This window comes from Coturnix japonica, chromosome 1 (genome assembly GCF_054131305.1).
Source record: "Coturnix japonica strain WE chromosome 1, WE-NBRP24, whole genome shotgun sequence".
NCBI classification, from domain to species: domain Eukaryota; kingdom Metazoa; phylum Chordata; class Aves; order Galliformes; family Phasianidae; genus Coturnix; species Coturnix japonica.
The window spans coordinates 93,860,208-93,877,314 of NC_140663.1; the positions used below are offsets into that span (position 1 = coordinate 93,860,208).

General features: G+C 37.3%; 1 protein-coding gene across 2 annotated transcripts in view; it reads right to left on the reverse strand.

Annotated features, from left to right (window-relative positions):
- The window catches only part of APP (amyloid beta precursor protein), a 185,768-nt gene that overhangs the window by 60,119 nt on the left and 108,542 nt on the right, over positions 1-17,107 (reverse strand). The window contains exon 7 of one of the 2 annotated variants that reach the window (XM_015880829.3): positions 11,161-11,328. The exons of the other annotated variant lie outside the window; for it this stretch is intronic. Within the exon in view, the coding sequence (XP_015736315.2) occupies positions 11,161-11,328 (168 nt within the window). The remainder of the gene's footprint in view (positions 1-11,160; positions 11,329-17,107) is intronic. 2 annotated transcript variants of the gene reach the window in all.

A 17,107-nucleotide genomic window follows, 5' to 3' on the forward strand; every position in this document is an offset into this window, starting at 1 on the left:
GCACAAAGCATCTGAATTGGATTTTAAGACAAAAACTTTCAGTTAGTTAAGACTTCTCGAGCCATTAAAGTCATGCACAAGTATAGGAAGCATATTCTGTTGTGGTGCAGTGCTGCTGGCAGGAATGGCTCTAAACACCCGGGAAAGCAAGCTCCAAACACAACTCATCCAAAGCTTGAACTGAATTAAAACATTTCCGTAACGGTACGAAGTATTTAAAAATATCTTTCCTTTTTAATTTCTCAAGCACCAAATTAATTTAATCATTTATTTATTTATTTATTTTCCCTGAAGCTTCAGTTAAGTGTTACATTTTAATTCCACTTAAAAAAAAAATGAAATAAAATCTTACTTCAGAACAGGGAGAAATTTAAAAGCACAAAACTGCAAGGTACTATTTCCCAGCACAGGTTAAATAAACACTCCTAGGAATGAGCTGGGCAAGTTTAAAGCAACACTTTGCCATTATGCCCATTGAAATCCCCCCGGCACCTTGTGAGAAATGTAATACCCTGTTGTGATGTTTGACTGACATTGCTGGGTTTGTCTTCCATGACTCTCATTTTTTTCTCTCCCAACCAGCATGAAATTTAGCATTGACAGCATGGTGATGCAGCAAGTTCTGCAGTCACATTGGGCCTTGCATAGAAAAATCTGCCCTTGTCTAAGACATTCTTACCCTCTGTAGGAAGCAGCAAGTTTTGGCAAAGGGCAGAAATGGGAAGGAACTCTAGAATGTTATTCTCCATCTTTTCCCATCTTTTATAATTCCCCATGTAACTCCCAGCTTAAGTCTGTACAAATGTGAATGGAAAGAAGTGATGATTTAAGTAACTGTCCTATACATTATGCAAATTTAACCTTTGATTTACTGAATGAGAAAAAAAGGTCACCAGAATTTGCAGTGAGATCAGTGAAGCCAGTTATACATTTAAGGTCTGATTATCAAAAGATCCTGTACTGCACATGTGTCCTCTCCAGTGTAGATTTTCTAACGATACATGGGACACTTATTGAGGCAGCGTCAGAGCAACAGAAAATTCCAAGGGGTGAACAAAGAATTCAGATAGCAAAAGTTGTTTTTAACGTCTAAACCCAAATAAAGCAACTGATAAAGAATCTTAGCTCAAAAACAGTCCAACCCTGACGTAGAACAAAGGTCTAATTTCAGTTATGTTAAGGAGCTCCATCATTTATACTCATCCATGAGTAAGCTGGATACCAGCTTGGTGTAGAAAATCTCGAGAGAAGATTTCTAACAATAATTTTATCAGAAAGAAGTAACTGAGGTATAACGGTTTGAAACAGTTTGAAGCAATTGTCTTATGAGTGGTTGGCTATCCACATCATCTGAAATAAATAGTAATTTTTGACAAGATGATCAGTTTTTAAAAACAAACAACCCTACAAGTTTTTTTATCTCTATTTACAAAGCATGCAAATGTTTATGAGACCTTCTCCATCTGGTACTAGGAAGTATATCACCTTTAGTATGTTTAAAGGACTTGTGATTCCAACACAACAGTAACTGGAAGCCCATTGCCTCAAATGAAAAGAGAGATACAAAAAAAAACACTGGGCCTCCCTTCCTCTGCAGTACAGCAGAAATATTTTAATGTCTTTATGGCTCTTGGCACAAAATCTATGTTTTCCATTCCAACACATTCAGGAGTTTTATTTCTATGGCTGTGTTGCATGCTTTCTCATAGTAAACTGGGAACATTTGGTCAGACATCAGATACGTGTAAGAATTCCTTAAAAATCTGCAACCTGATCTCATTTTTGACCACGTCTGCTTTTTGAAGGAGGTTTTATTTTCTATGCATTGCTTGTTTTCTAATGCAAATCATTCTAGAATATTGCTTGAAGACATATCTACAAGTGTGGGTTGATAGCCGTGGAAGAAATGCAGTATCGGATGACATTTTCTTCAAACTTTTACTTGTCAATTCCCAAACAGACTTTTTTTTTGTTTGTTTTTTTAATTACACTCAAAAGTCCTAACGTTTGTGGAGACACGGGTTCAATAGCAAAGCCAAATTATGCTCTAAATACATTTTGCTATTTAACAGTTATTAGATATTAAAAAAACAAAATCAAACAAACAAACAAACAAAAATCTTGAAAAAATATCCTCCTCCAGATCCTATGTCCTATTTTGCATAAAAATAAACAATTCACATCAGCATCTCCAGTGAGAGGAAAGAGAGTCACTCACCATGCTGACATAGAGTTGGAGGAGGTAGGTAGATGCTGTCTTTCTGGATGAGTGTGGCTGTTGCATGTAATCTGGAAAGCCATTTGTACTGAGAACATTATCTAACTACTATGTAGCATTCAGTGAATGCACTCCTTGCTTCTAATTTCCACATACATAACGGCCATATCAATGTTAATGAAGGATTAAGATCAAAGCTTTCAGTTGTTGACTGTGATCACATCTAATTATAGCACTTCTGACAATCACAAGTGCTTGTGGCGTATCTTTAGAAAGAAGGTTTTCTTTTATTGCTACTGCTACCTTGTGAAATGAGCAGCATTACAAGATGGTATACCCATTCTTCTGTGAATAAGCTACTCCTGTTACAGAGCAGTAGTAAATCCAATGAATGGACTCTAAACAACAGTAAAAGAAAGTGCTGATTACCTTTTTATTACAAAACAGGAAAGTTAGTGGTGGCGTAATATAAGACAAATTAAAACTGGAAAAGGCTTGTATGAGATGTAAGAAAATTATCATTATAATATATACAGGGAAAAGCATATACGAGGATGAGTTTTGCAAAGGTATGTTTAATTAACATAATTCAGTTACTTGGAGAGAAAGTGCCCAGCAAGTATGTTTTTCAATACTGAGATCAATACTGTGGCACATAACACTAAGTGTATTTATATATTCTACACAGATAACAATCTACTGCATTATAAATACAGACAATTGTTCTCACTCTTAGCACTTCAAGCTGGATGATCAGCAAGCAAGCTGCTATTCTTTTCCATCTTTAATATTTTCATATACTTTTTCACCAAGAACCATTTTCCTTTGCCCCGTCTAAAATTAAATGAAGAAAAAAGGTGGGAGCATAGTTCTTCCCACAGGAAAGGAAGAAATGTGAGAATGAAAAGCAAACATGTCCCAGCTTCAGTATTTTACCTGCAAGGGGCAGTTATTAGCATCTTTTTAGGGAGAAATAAATGCCAATGCTGTTCTCCAAGTGTTTTCATCATCCCTGGACTGGTCTAAGACAGAACCTGTAACACTGACACTTAGTTTTCACTGGCTTCTCAGTTAAGTCTTTCCAACATAAACCCTTTCCTTTGGTTACTTTTCCCATTTTAGGCACTTTTTGGAGAGCTGCAAATCACACACTTAACTTTTCACTTTTAAACCATGAGACAGACTCTTCTTTAACTCCAGAAATGACTGTGATCACATCCATAATGCTACCAAGTGCCTCAAAAACCTACTTTAAAATGAACAGCATTCAGTGTTTCAGAGTGATGCTCCTTCTTTCTTAATATATGATTTTTTCCATTGTTTTAAGTAGCTATCAAGGCTAAAACCAAGCTTAAAAGTTATGTTCCATTTTGAACATAACACTGCAAAGACTGTTCCTATCTTCCTTTACTGTGTTACAATTTTATTTCATAGAATCATAGAATTACCAAGGTTGAAGAAGATCCCCAAGATCATCCAGCCAAACCATTCACCTGTCAACCAATATTTCCCACTAAACCATGGCTCTCAGCACAACAGCTAAACATTTCTTGAACACCTTCACGGATGGTCACTCCACCGTCTGCCTGGGCAGTCTGTACCAGTGCCTGACCACTCTTTCAAAGAAGGATCTTTTCCTAAAATCAAACCTGAATCTCCCCTGATGCAACTTGAGGCCATCCCCTCCAGTCCTATTGCTAGTTACACAGGAGAAGAGGCTGACTCCCAACTTGTCACAACCTCATTTCAGGTCGTGGTAGAGAGCAGTAAGGTCTCCCCTGAGCCTCCTCTTCTCCAGTCTGAGCAATCAGTTACCTCAGCTGCTCCTCATAAGACTTGTGCTACAGACTTCTCATGAGCTTCGTTGCCCATTTATGAACACACTCCAGGGTCTCAGTGTCTTATAGTGAGAGGCAGTCCCTTGATGGCCTCACAGACATCTCTGCAACACTCCGCTCCACAATTTTTCTCTTACGATTTGTAACCACAAATTCAAATACTTATCAAGAAAAAGCATGCAATTCCTCATATTACATCAAACCAGACTGCTGCCAATAAATACAAAGGAATTCTCCCAAACACGCCTTATGCCAAGGGTGTAAATAAGACACAGCAAGTTCCACAGAGTACACACACACACACACAAAAAAAAGATGAAGAAAAAGAAAAACCCACAAAATAATGAGTGTGAGAAATGTGTTTAGACACACTTAAAATGCTTCTCTTTTCAATCCAAAGCCTCATCTAACTTCTTTATAAAAAGGTATGGTCCAACACTGGCTCCACACATGAACCACGGGTGAAAAATAATTATAAATTAATACAGGTGAAGAAATTGTGGTATCAGAAGTTATCCACTTCCATTCCATAACGATGATAGTTAAAATTTACAATTTAAACAGGTTTTGAAATTCATCCGATTATAGCTCCTAGGCACTGATGACAAACGTCAAACACTCACAATAAACTGCAAGAATATGTTTTCTTAAGTCATCTATACTATTTGAAATTGGACTCAGCTTCATCAGGATGCACGATTCAGTTCTATTTTCATAACAGAGAAAATAAAACCCAGCAGACACAGGCAATTCATGCTGAAGATGGCAGGAAAGGGACACATTTATGTAAAGTAATGTCCCATTCCCATCTATAGCTAATTTGGGAAGCAGTAAGACAACTGAATACAAAGAGCCTTTACAACAAAGCAACAGGTTGTTGTTTTGAGTGACTGGTATAGGAGTAATTTTTTTATTCATTCAAATAAAAGACTTTGTACTTATTATGTGAGATGCTTCCTTACTATAGCACTACTTAGAATTTGAAATGTTAGCACTAGACTTTTATATTTTAAGTTATATATACTATAGTGCTGTGACAAACCGGTATTGCAGCTAGTTGCTGTGATGAATATTTTCCAGCACTAAGTGCATTGTCAAAAAGATGCATTCCTGGCACAAATTAACTTGCAAGCTCCACTGCTTTTATAGACATAGGCCTGCCAACTACCCCATAAACCTCAAGAACAGTGGAAGGGCAGTGGCATTTATTTCAGATGAATGTGCTCTGTATGTGGGCTGCTTTCTGTCTTAAGCCTCGTACCTGACCTCAAGCTCAAGTGGTCTTTGAAGTTGTACAGATAAAACAAGCAATAGCTCAGTAAATAACTGAGAGGATTAAAGCATTCTTCCTAACTGAGTATATTTTACCACTCTGCTTACCCAAATGCGCTGCAGCTCTCTAATGCCTTATCACTTAAGATACGCCCTGGAAGTTGAAGCTGGCATGTAAGTTTAACTGGCAAAGTATTTTACTTCCTACTGATTAGAAAGATGTCAAGATCCTGAACAAATAGCAAATGGCTAAAGGAAATTACTGACAACAGGAAAAAATTGGGGTACCATCTCACAAGTCCTTACTGTAAAAGGGTACAGAGTATCATCTCATAACTATTTGCTCATAAGGGGCACAGATTATTATATAAACTACTTTGGAGGATAAATTAAACTGGATGATGCAAAGTGATAGAGGCCGTGTATTCTTCCTTCATTTCAAAATATGAACTGGAAACACAAAGAATACTCTCACCAATTATTAGGAACAGACAGGTAGTAATCAGCTTCTAAGAAGAGCAGGAGTGGATCCCACATGTTAGCCTTAATCTTGTGCACAGTATTTTAATATGTACTTAGATAGCATGAAATTTCATGCATACTATGAAACTGTAGCTTTTATTTTCTCTTCATATCTTCAACTCAAAGCTGAATAAAGTATTTGGCACTTAAATATTGCCAAAAGATTTAGTAAGCTTACTGCATTTAGCCCAGAGGGTAAATACTGTTGTACCTAAATGCATGTGAAAATGTGTGATTATGCTGTAAGATATCAAGAATAAAACAGTACATGTTAACATTTGAACTTCTTACTACACTTCACAGGGAACGTGGAAGAGGTACCAGATAATACTGGAACCTATCAGTTTCCTCTATTTTATGCCACCAGATTTCAGTGCAATAATAAAAATCTTTGTTTTAGTAAATGATTATTTCAATTGTATATCAGAGTTTTTAAAGACAAACTGTACAGTTTCCTTCAGCTGCACTTGTAGGAAAAAAATGAAACTACAGCAGCAAGATTTCCATCGTGTTCTGAATTTATCACATCATGGTTACAGAAGCTGTAAGAGAGCAGTGTTGTATGCAACAGTCATTAAACTGAGCATATTTAAGAGCTCTAAGTTTCACACACCTCCAAGTTAGTGGTGGAACATTAACATCAATTCAAATTAGTTTTAAAAAATATATCCTACAGCTTCAAGGATGTTTATTAAATAAACAAGTGAAAAAAAAATCTTAGAGTAAATTACTTTTTAGGATGACAATAAGAATTAATTCCTTCAGTAACAGCATTTCATCATCTTCGGCTTACTCTTGTCAATATATATCTATTTTGAGGTCATTATACCCAAGTTAACCACCTGATAGATTCGAGTAAATTCAAAGAGGCCATTATGGCCAATCACAAAGTAGAAGTTTGAGTCCTTAAACTGAATAAAAACTGTAGATAGTATCAAATATTAAAAATCAATAGAGAGAAAGTGTGTGATATGGCAGGCTGAAGGAAACGGTAACAAGATATTTAAAGCCTTCTACTTCTAGGGTAATTATATATCAATTCCACTGTTGCGGTGTGATAAATGTGAAAATTTGGAAGAAATAACTCCTACCCAACACACAAGGTATTTTTGTCAGACCTCAGAGAATGGGGTCATAGTCATTGATAGCAGGGAAAGCCTACGGCTTTGTATAAGCTGACAAAATCACCTTTTCAGATCAAGGCTAAGAGACATAAGATTTCCTCAAGTCTCTTCCTTAAGAGAAGCAGAAGAAAAACATTTTTTTTTTAGACAGACTGTGTTCAGATATTAGTATTCAGTATACATATTTTCATGATTCTCAGTGTGTAGGTATTCTTGACAATTCAATCTCCTCAGTTTTTTGTTCAGTCCAATTGCAGTGCAATACAAGAAAATTAAACTCATATTACACCCTTTCATCCTTAAGCAACTATTTGAGAGAAACACAACCATTGCCCACTATTTCATACTACTCTCCATAAATCACAAAATGAACTACAGCTTCACCAAAGATAGATGTGTTTTCAGTTTCTGTCTTGTGTCCTGCTTAAGAAAGGCTGAGAAGTTTTATACAGGACACCAGGGAGCAACAAAAATGTGATCATTGGAATGAAGGGAATAAATGATGAGGCAAATAAACAAGTACAAATGCAGACAGCTGAGGAAGGGAAGGCATAAAGAGAAAGACTGGGGCAAGAGTGATAGAAAGAAATACAAAGAATGGAAGAGGAGCGGCCCAGACTCCTGTACTGAAAGTCTTCTGTTTGTTTTCTTTTCCTTTAGAGGGCTTGGAGTAGTCTGATCCAAGGCTTGCCATTGACCCATTAAAAGAAATCCATCATGTTCAGTGACTGGTTTCAAAGACAAAATCTCTATTAAGCAGTGAAATGTGTCACAGAAATAACAATTGAATAGATAGGGGTATGGAACACTTGGGCCTAAGATGAAAATATAGGTACAAGAACATAACTAAATATCTTGGAAAGCAAACCCTGCACAGTCAGAATCTGCTTGAGAAAGTTTTGAGGAAAACCAAGAATTAACCCTTGGTAAGATCTGTTTTAGAAGACAAGACCAGCTAGATTTTTCCTCACTTCCAGTTGTGGAAATCAAACCAAGCTGCTCAAGTACTTATATTAACTGCATTTTTCAAAAAGAGAAAATGACACAGACCAAAAATAGGATTTCCAAAGTAAACCAAGACACATAAGTAATGAACACAAATGCTAGCATTCCTGGCATTGTTTTATTGAATTGAACCTAAGAAAAATTGTTTTCTGTGAGATGGAGAAGAGGAATCTTTTAAGTCCATTTGAATATCCTAGTGAATATGCTATAAACTAATTTAGAAGTTGTTTCTTCAATCATTTCTGATGTTATGTGCTATGGAAGAATCATTTAAAAGATCATTTATCCTTTCAAACAGCATGAGCCCAGGCTGTACATCCTTCACTACCAAGCGGATACTCAAACAAGGAAAACAATCTCATTTCAAAGTCCAATTCAATCCTTGATACACTTTTTAAAGGACATAGACAAGGTCACTCCTTTGCAGCAGAATGATTTTCTGCAAAGCAATTATGAAGTTCTTGGGAAATACATCCAAGCAGTCTCATCTCAGTTTCATCCTAGAGTAAACTCTACTACTTACTGGTAAAAGTTTCCAGTGTTACAGTTCCACCTACAATCTGTGTATGACAAGAAACGTCACTGTATTAGCAGTGCAACAGATCAAGAGTCCTCCTTTCAAGTTTTACTATGTGAGAATAACTCGCATAAAGTCTATTTTGTGGTGCTACTGCTCTTTAGTTAGCAACATCTTTATCTGTATCTAATAACTTCACAGCAATATGAGTGCCAGTGAAACTAAGATCTGAAGTGCTTGGGAAACAACTGCAGCTCCGTATGCAAGATGCACTGTTAGGAGACCTCTGAGTCAGCATAGAGCCCCACTGCAGGATTTGGACAAAGAAATGCATCCATATGGCTCAGCTTGAAGGGCAAGAGTCTAAGCAAATCTATTACAAAAAATGGAAGTGTAACAGAATGCAATCTTGAAAGAATCAAGACCTGCTACAAGTCCTTATGCTATGGTGCAGCTTTCATGTGAATCTTCTTTGTTTTTAAGTAATGCTGACAAAGGTAGTAATAATTCTTGACTTCAACGATGCAGGTAAAAATACTTACCTTTTCCAACAAGAACCAGCCCATGCAGCTTTTCGAAACTCTTCTACTGACCATAAAAGTGCAGTTTAAAAAGCCAATAGCTACTTTTCCTTCAATCCTACCTTGTTGGAAATGAAGTATAAAGACAAAAGCTACTCCTCCTCCCAAAAACAAAACCAAAACAAACTTCTGGACAAAGGAACAGGTATTGTCATGGAAACAAGAGATAACATTTCAGAAGTTGGTGCCCTACATTTGCATGTTACTGCAGCCAACTCATTAAATACTCAGAGCTCTGTGCAGGTAAATATTGTTCACTTTTATCATCCTTCACCTGCAAACTGGGAATACTTCCAGATGCAAAGTAGCAAAAGGTTCAGTTTCTCAGCTATCTTCCACTATTGCTTTTATAGCTACGACATTGTCTTTGAGTCTGTAATCATTTAAGCATTATACTCACCTAACACATGCCTAAAAAAGTAATTACCTTTTACAAATTCTGTTGGCCATAACAATAAACACAGTCCCACTTCAGCTACCTAAAACTAAATGTGCAAGAGGTCAATTGACCTACGGATATTGATCATTACCTCTCATAATAGAGCTTTTATATGCCCCTAATCAGCTTGAGACAGCTATATTCAGTCTACTTCTCTGCCCTTGTTCCACATCTACAGATAACTGCCCAACAATATCACATTTTTTCACTGGAGAAACATTCCTTCAATAAGATTCTCTCCTTTTCTACTACTGCCCTAAATTAATTCTTGCTACAAAGTCCTAGTTTTAGTTCCCTGTCCCAGAGCTCACAATCAGTGAAAACCATGTTATCCATCTCTGGAAACACTACATATAGGACAGAAACTTAACAATTTAAAAATTACTTATTTTAGCAAATGTATTAGTCCTCATTCCAACACGCAGTGTTTTTTTCCTCTACACTAACTACATCTTCTCTTGTTACAGGAGCTGATCAGTCCTGCTCATTGATTTAGTCTAGTGTGGAGCCCTCCATGGAGTTTTGCCTTGAGTAGCTCTAAAAGACACCAAGATGAACCAGAGCTGAGGACCAGAGTAGCGATCTACCAGAGTAGCGACCATAAGCACCCTTACTCTTGCTTCAATAAACCATAGCTCCTCTGTTTCACAACACAGACACCACACCTTGCCATGACTTTGCATGCTTCCAAGTGCATTTTTAAGCTTTCTTCTTATTCAAAACAAGCTGCTTGGAAAATACTTTAATAAAGCAGTCCTAATATGCTCCTTCTTTTCTTCTCCTCTCTACTCTGTGAGAAGGCCAAGCAGTGAAATACATAATCATATTTTCATGTTTCAGATACAAATGGCAGCTGTAGCTCTCCCTGCAATATGTGCAGATAAAGAAACAAAGAGCACCAGGGACTGCTGAACCGAAATGCAAGCTCCAGTACTCTGCTATGGGAAAACCATCCTTCTCAAACCAAAATCACAGTGCAAACATTCCTTTTTCACAGAAAGCAATCATTAAAATACATGGTGTGTTAAACAAAGTAAGTGGGAGGTTATTTGCATTTGTGTGCATCTTGGCCCTGAGGGAAAACTAAAAAACAAATCATTTCATCCCTTTTCCTTGCAAATGCACATTAAGTATTCAATCAAACTGGAAAAAATGAAAAAGAAAAAAAAAATGACTTCACTTCTTCCACGGGTAGCAATAATTCTTCTGATATTCTGATGAGCTGACATTAATTTGATGAAAAAAAAACCAAAACACATGAAAATACAGTGTGTAAATTAAGAGCCATTTTAAAACTTACCTGAGGCTTCCCTAAAGTTCACTTTTTTCCTGTACACACATTGCACATGCAGAAACAGGGACTCATGAAGTGTTAGTAGGCATCGACAGAAGATGAAGAAAAACTGAGTGGGAAGGTCTCATCTACAGAAGTGTTAGGCTTTTGGCCAGCTATATGCAAGACTGTCTAAAGGACAGAGAAGGTGCCTGCTACCAAGCTGGGTTAGCAAGAAGCTAACAAGATCTAGAGATAAGCTGAACAGACTGTGGGCAGCAGGAAAGAGCGGGATTAGTATAAGCCCAGGCCCGCTCCCAAGCAGTGGGGCCGGTCGGAGAGAGGCAGCAAGGGGCTGGCAGTGCACTTACGGACGCTGCCGCAGACCGCCATGCAGTACTCCTCCGAGTCAAAGTTGTTCCGGTTGCCACCGCAGCCGCCGTAAAAGAAGGGCGCACACTTTCCTTCGGCCACGTCAAAGTACCAGCGGGAGATCATTGCACGGCAGGGACCGGTCTCAGCTTGTTCAGAGCACACTTCTAGTCACGGGAGACCCAGAGGAACCACATTTAGTACGAAAACAGCATTGCCTGTACTTCTACCTACTCAGTGTGCCAAAGCACATCTCAACATCTCTGTGTGAGGATCGGGATGTACCTAGGGTGCATCTGGGGGAAAGGGAAACACAAACTGCTAGATACTTTAATGCTTCTTCCCTAATATCACCCCAGAGGTGATGCAGGCAAATTCTGAAGTGTTCATATTAATGCTGCTGGGCCAACTCAGTACCAGGCCTATTCAGGCTTTGCTGCTGCAAGAGCATGAGCTCCTTCCAGCCCAGGGTATAAGCTCAGCCATATGCATGGAAGGATGCTTCTGAGAGCATGTGAGTCAGCTTCTTCCTTGTGGCAATGCAACCCCCCAAACTCAGTTACTTAGCTATGCAAATAAAAAAGAGTTATACTGGATTCTCCTCAGACACCAATTTATACACAATCACTGCTGAATAAACCACCCCCTCTTGCAGCCTGCCCAGCATAGGGTTTGTAATTTGTATCTGGAGGGCTCTTATATGTAAAATTACTGTCACAGCTTTACGCCATCCACAGGAGGAAATCTCATCCCGAGTGAATATAGACAGAAAAAAAAATAAGCTTTAAGAAAAGAAGGTGTTTTTTTTTGTTTGTTTTTTCTTTGTGAGCCACCACAGTCGTTGCCTATACGCTGCAACACATGAAAACCTGAGGGGAAAATCAAACCATTCAAATTAAAGGAAGACAAAGGAAATTCTGACTGCAATTTGGAATTAGGAGTAAACATACAGCCCTTTACCAATAACGTTCCAAACAGGAAAAAAAACAAACCAAAACAAAAAAAAAGCCCAAAGCCCCCCCAGTCTTATCTTCCACATACCATATATACATCATGTAAGAACTGCATAATGTCAGACATCAATAAATCCCTCATTTGCTTTCATCCCACACTGCATCAGTACACAAACTGACACGCTCATTACAGGCACCTGAATTCCCTGCATACATTTGAATTTCCTGGAAGGCAGATGCCTAAGGGTTGAAAGTCAGAAAGAAATATCAGCGCATCACCTACTGGCTACACAGAGTCCTGCTCTGCAGAGCCTGTCCTGTCTACTAACTAGCACTGCATCCCCCCCTGGGAGAGCTGCTATCTACTGCATGGATTTCATATTCATTTGTCATTGGTAGCCAATGTCTGTCTGCACTTAAATATGTAACGTAATTTTACTCATGGACTTATTTATAGATTTGTGGATTTATTTCTAGGTACGTGAATATGGCAATATTATGAATCAATATTAGGGAGTTCTGAGAGAAACATATCCACATATGCATTTGTAGCTGCACTACAAATGTTACAGTTCAGTATAAAGCCATTTTTAAGAAAAAACAAAACAAATTTATTGTGAAGAATATTAATTACAATTAATTTTACACAACCGTAAGATTAACTATATACCAAATTTAGTAGAGAAGTGATTCCTCACATTTATTTTTGAATAACATTTTGCCCTTCCATCCAATTATACAGTCAAACCTTCACACCATGACAACTTTGCATAGACTTGGAAGAGCTGCCATGTGTCAATTAAAAATGAATAGTGACTCATGACATGAAAGAGACAGGTATAATCAAGAGAATGTCTGCTGACAGGAAATGTCATTTCAAAAAGCCAAGATCTCAGCAACTCAGTCTTTCTTTAGAAATGACTTAATTCAAGTTGACTATGGACTGACCTCTACTCACACAATAAGCACCTTCTACATTTATAGTTCTGCTATAAAGTCTGATTTATTTCACTTTGTACTGTTAAGTGTTATCAAGATGGGGATGGTTCATAGATTTAGAATGAAAGTTGCTATATCTACTGCTCTCAGAAATAGAAACAGAGATTTTGTGCATGTACAAATAATGTGCAAAAGTGAAGGTAACCAGCCATCACACAACCAATGGCAGAGATAAAAAGGAGTTAGCTCTCTGGAATCTCAAGTCAGTCATACATGTGTTAAAAACGAAGAAGCACTTGGACAAGCATTCTGGCAAGCACAGGCTAAGTGGTAAGAGTAAGGCAGAAGCCCAGTGTTGTGGCCAGAGACTTGCTTCTCCCACCAGACCATCCTTGGCACATCCATCCAGCCTACCCAGGCAATCAGATTGCTTTTGTTGAGACCTAAATGGCAATTACTTCACCATACAGAGAGACAGTATATTATGCAAACATTTTATGGCTTACATGAAGATAAACAGAAGTAAACTGTTTCATGGCTGCCCTAATTGAGGGAATCATGTTGCTGTGCTGCTGTGCGTAGGCAACTGTCACTGCCATCATTCCTTTCCCACTGTGTCACTGCCTTCCCTCTGCGGAGGGTTCAGAGCAGCACTCCTTAACCCCTGCTTCAGGAGTGAGAGTGCATTTATAAACCACCTTCAGTGCTTGAGAAATGGTACTGATTGCTCCTCTTGTTGGTTCAGATGCTCCTTCCATGCTTCTCCATACCCCTATCACTTGTGCTCAGTTTAAAAGAGCCACATTTAATCTTCAGCTGTACTGCCCTAACTGAGGAGACGGGGCAATGAAGCACAAACCTCAAGAGGTTTTCTTGGGCTAGGAAAAAATTACTGCCATCCACATCCTGTTTCCCTTTCATCCACTGGAACTAAGTGTAGCAATTAATGTCTATGATGTATGAGCTACGGTATTTTCACAGATATTAGCAGCAAGGCTGCATACACTGCTAAATGATTCATCAAAAAATTAAAAGCTGTCTTTGGTTTATATATTAATTTTGTGGCTGAAAACTGATTAAAGATAAGATATTTTCTGCCACTGTGTAATTCTATTTTACTTGTTATCATATTTTATATTTATTTTAAATCAAGAACAGCACTGTGAGCTTTGCTTTGCTTAACTGGTTCATTCTTCCTTTCCAAAGATGCATTTTTTGCCCTTGGCTCCATGAAACCAAACACAATGAAAGAGGACAAGCCCTTGGCACAATTCAGGTTCATAAATGGTCTACACTGTAACTTTGCTTTCAGATTCTTCCAATTTTCACACAGTAAAATAGTAAAATTTTCAACAGTAAAATTTCTCACACCTTCCCTGTGCTTTTCCCTTTTCTTTTTTTCTTTCTGCATGAGACCAACACTTCTCCGTGAACAGCAACATTTTCAGTAGGAGAATGTGTAATACAACTTAACATTCCAATAGGAAAAAGAAAACAAAACAAAACAAAAAAATCCCATGTTTACATACTTTATCACTGCAATCATTAAGATTCCTTGGTATGCAGGATTTGAGTCCCTATATGATATTTGAGCTAAGAAAACTTAAGAGATCTAAAATAACTACATGATCTGTGAACTAAGCTCATTTAAATGCTGGTACAGTCTATTCCAAACCTTAAACAGGAAATTAAATTTGAAGCAATTTAAGGGGAAAAAAAAGGACAAACAAGAGGAGTTAGTAAATTAACTCAGACCTATCTTGGAAGCCAGGTTCTACATCTAGTTTATGCTTCTGAAAATCTTCTGCCTTGATGCTGCATCAGAAAGATCTCCTCATATTGTCTTGCAAAATATGACACATTCTTTAGTTTAGCCACAGAACTGGAAAATATGAAGCCTTCATGACCTTTTCTATACTATCAGTCCTTCCAGCTTAACATTAATAATGGCAAATACATACAACTAAAACATGCTGATGGTGTTACCACCTCACTAGCACTGGTTATATATTTGCTTTGTTCATGTTAGCATCCCTTCAAACCGTGCTTCATACTCACACCTACAAGTGATGCACTTGGCTGCTTGAGAAAAATGGACCACAGTTTTATATTTTATCACTAAAGAACAATGTAATCAATTGATGCATGAGAGAGTAAAGGAATAAATCACTCAAATACATAAGGTGAGGTGTATGCTTCACTTTACTACATGCTAGTACATAATGTTATAACTGGAGTAATTTTGAGTTCCATGTCCAGGAACTGAGAGCTATAGTTGGAAGACATTAATACAAATGTATCTCTACTAGTCTTGGTTTCTTTAATTAGCTGAGAAAAATTAGTCAAGTTAAAGAGTAAATGTGCACTGTTTTTCTTAGACTTCTTTTGTTCCAAAATGTAATGATACTGTTTTGCTCAATGAATTAATCAAAGGAAATATTTAAAGATAATTTCACTGAGACAAAGCTTCCTTGTGCTGAATATATACTTAGACGAGGCAGCCAAATTTTAGTTTGAGTATTCAAAGACAAAAGCTAATTTCATAGGAGGTTTCTGGAATTAGGATGAGACAGCTGGGGAGCTGGCACATGCTATAGTAATAAAGTTGGTGCGTTAGTTATACAACCCCACTAAAACGCTTTCTACAGACAAAGTTAAAAGAAAAAGCAAGATGTTCCAAATGAAGACCTGGAAAACAGTCCTTAAAATTTAAGACTGCACTTCCCATCCTAAGCCACAAAGACTGGATTTTTCTCTCTGATGTTTATTCTTAATCTATTGAAGAATATTTGATACATGAAAAATAAATAAGTAAATAAGTAAATAAGTAAATAAATAAATAAATAAATAAATGAATGCGTGTGCCCTTGGCTAGAACACAAAGCCTCACAATTTTCATGTGGAACTTATACATGAAAACATAGTTTCTATTTATTGGTGTAAAACAATTACACTTTGAACCAATATGACAAATAGATACTCTTGATGGCCAGAACCCAAACAAAAACTCCTGTTTGTTAAGTGTCAATCCATAAAGTGTCATGAATTTATCTACATTTTTCAAAAAAGAGAGTTGCTACAAAAACACTGCAATTATGTGAACATGGCAGGACATGGAGTATGCGAGGATTTACCTCAAAGGCACATGCCAATCTTTTAGCATTAAACTTAAATCTGCTTCCATACAGTAAAATGACATTCCATGTAGGGAAGAAGGCTCCTGGAGGATTTCTCCTAGCAGGAAATAATTCAAGTGAAACCACACTCTGATCCTCTAACCTTACTGTGTTTACTATTTACCACATTTACCCTTGACCCAGAATATTAATAATATATTGCTTTTCCATCAACAAGACTAGTAAATCATAAAAAAGATTTCTCCTTAATTCCAATATATCTTGAAGTATTAAGTTGCAGTGAAATAGCAGAGCTTTAAATTATAATGTCTAACCAAAAGTTATCAGTTATTTTAATGCAAATCCATTAGGCTAATTTTATCAGATCCTGCTCATATGCTACAGTAGATTATCATTCTTAATGAAGATCTCATAATAAAACGCAGCGGAGTTAAATTAATGTGCACTATTTGGATAGCGATGTGTGAGTTTATTCTTAATATGGAATACAACCACACATTATCATTTTCCAAATACAGCATACTGCACAGTCTTGAAGGGAATGAAAAACAAGAAAGTATTAATTCAAAGGCAAGATAATAACATTTCAAATCTAGTTAATGCTACTAAAATTGTTAATATTATCCCAAAGTTACAGCTGGGATTACAAGGGCGGGTTAACCGCCCTTGCCTTCAAAATGCTGTCAATGAATGGATTTTAGGTCTTTTAGACACGTAAATCTGCAGTGGGGGAAAAAAAAGACAGAAATATGCCAGACGTATACTAGGTCAATAAAGGTAGGAGCTATTACACAAACATCAGTCTACTCTTCTCTTGCTAGGAAGCAAGCACATGATATCCTGCTTGCAACTCCTGATTGTAAACATAGCAAAAATACCCTGTCAAGCACCAGTGATAAACTCGTTTCCTAACTGTT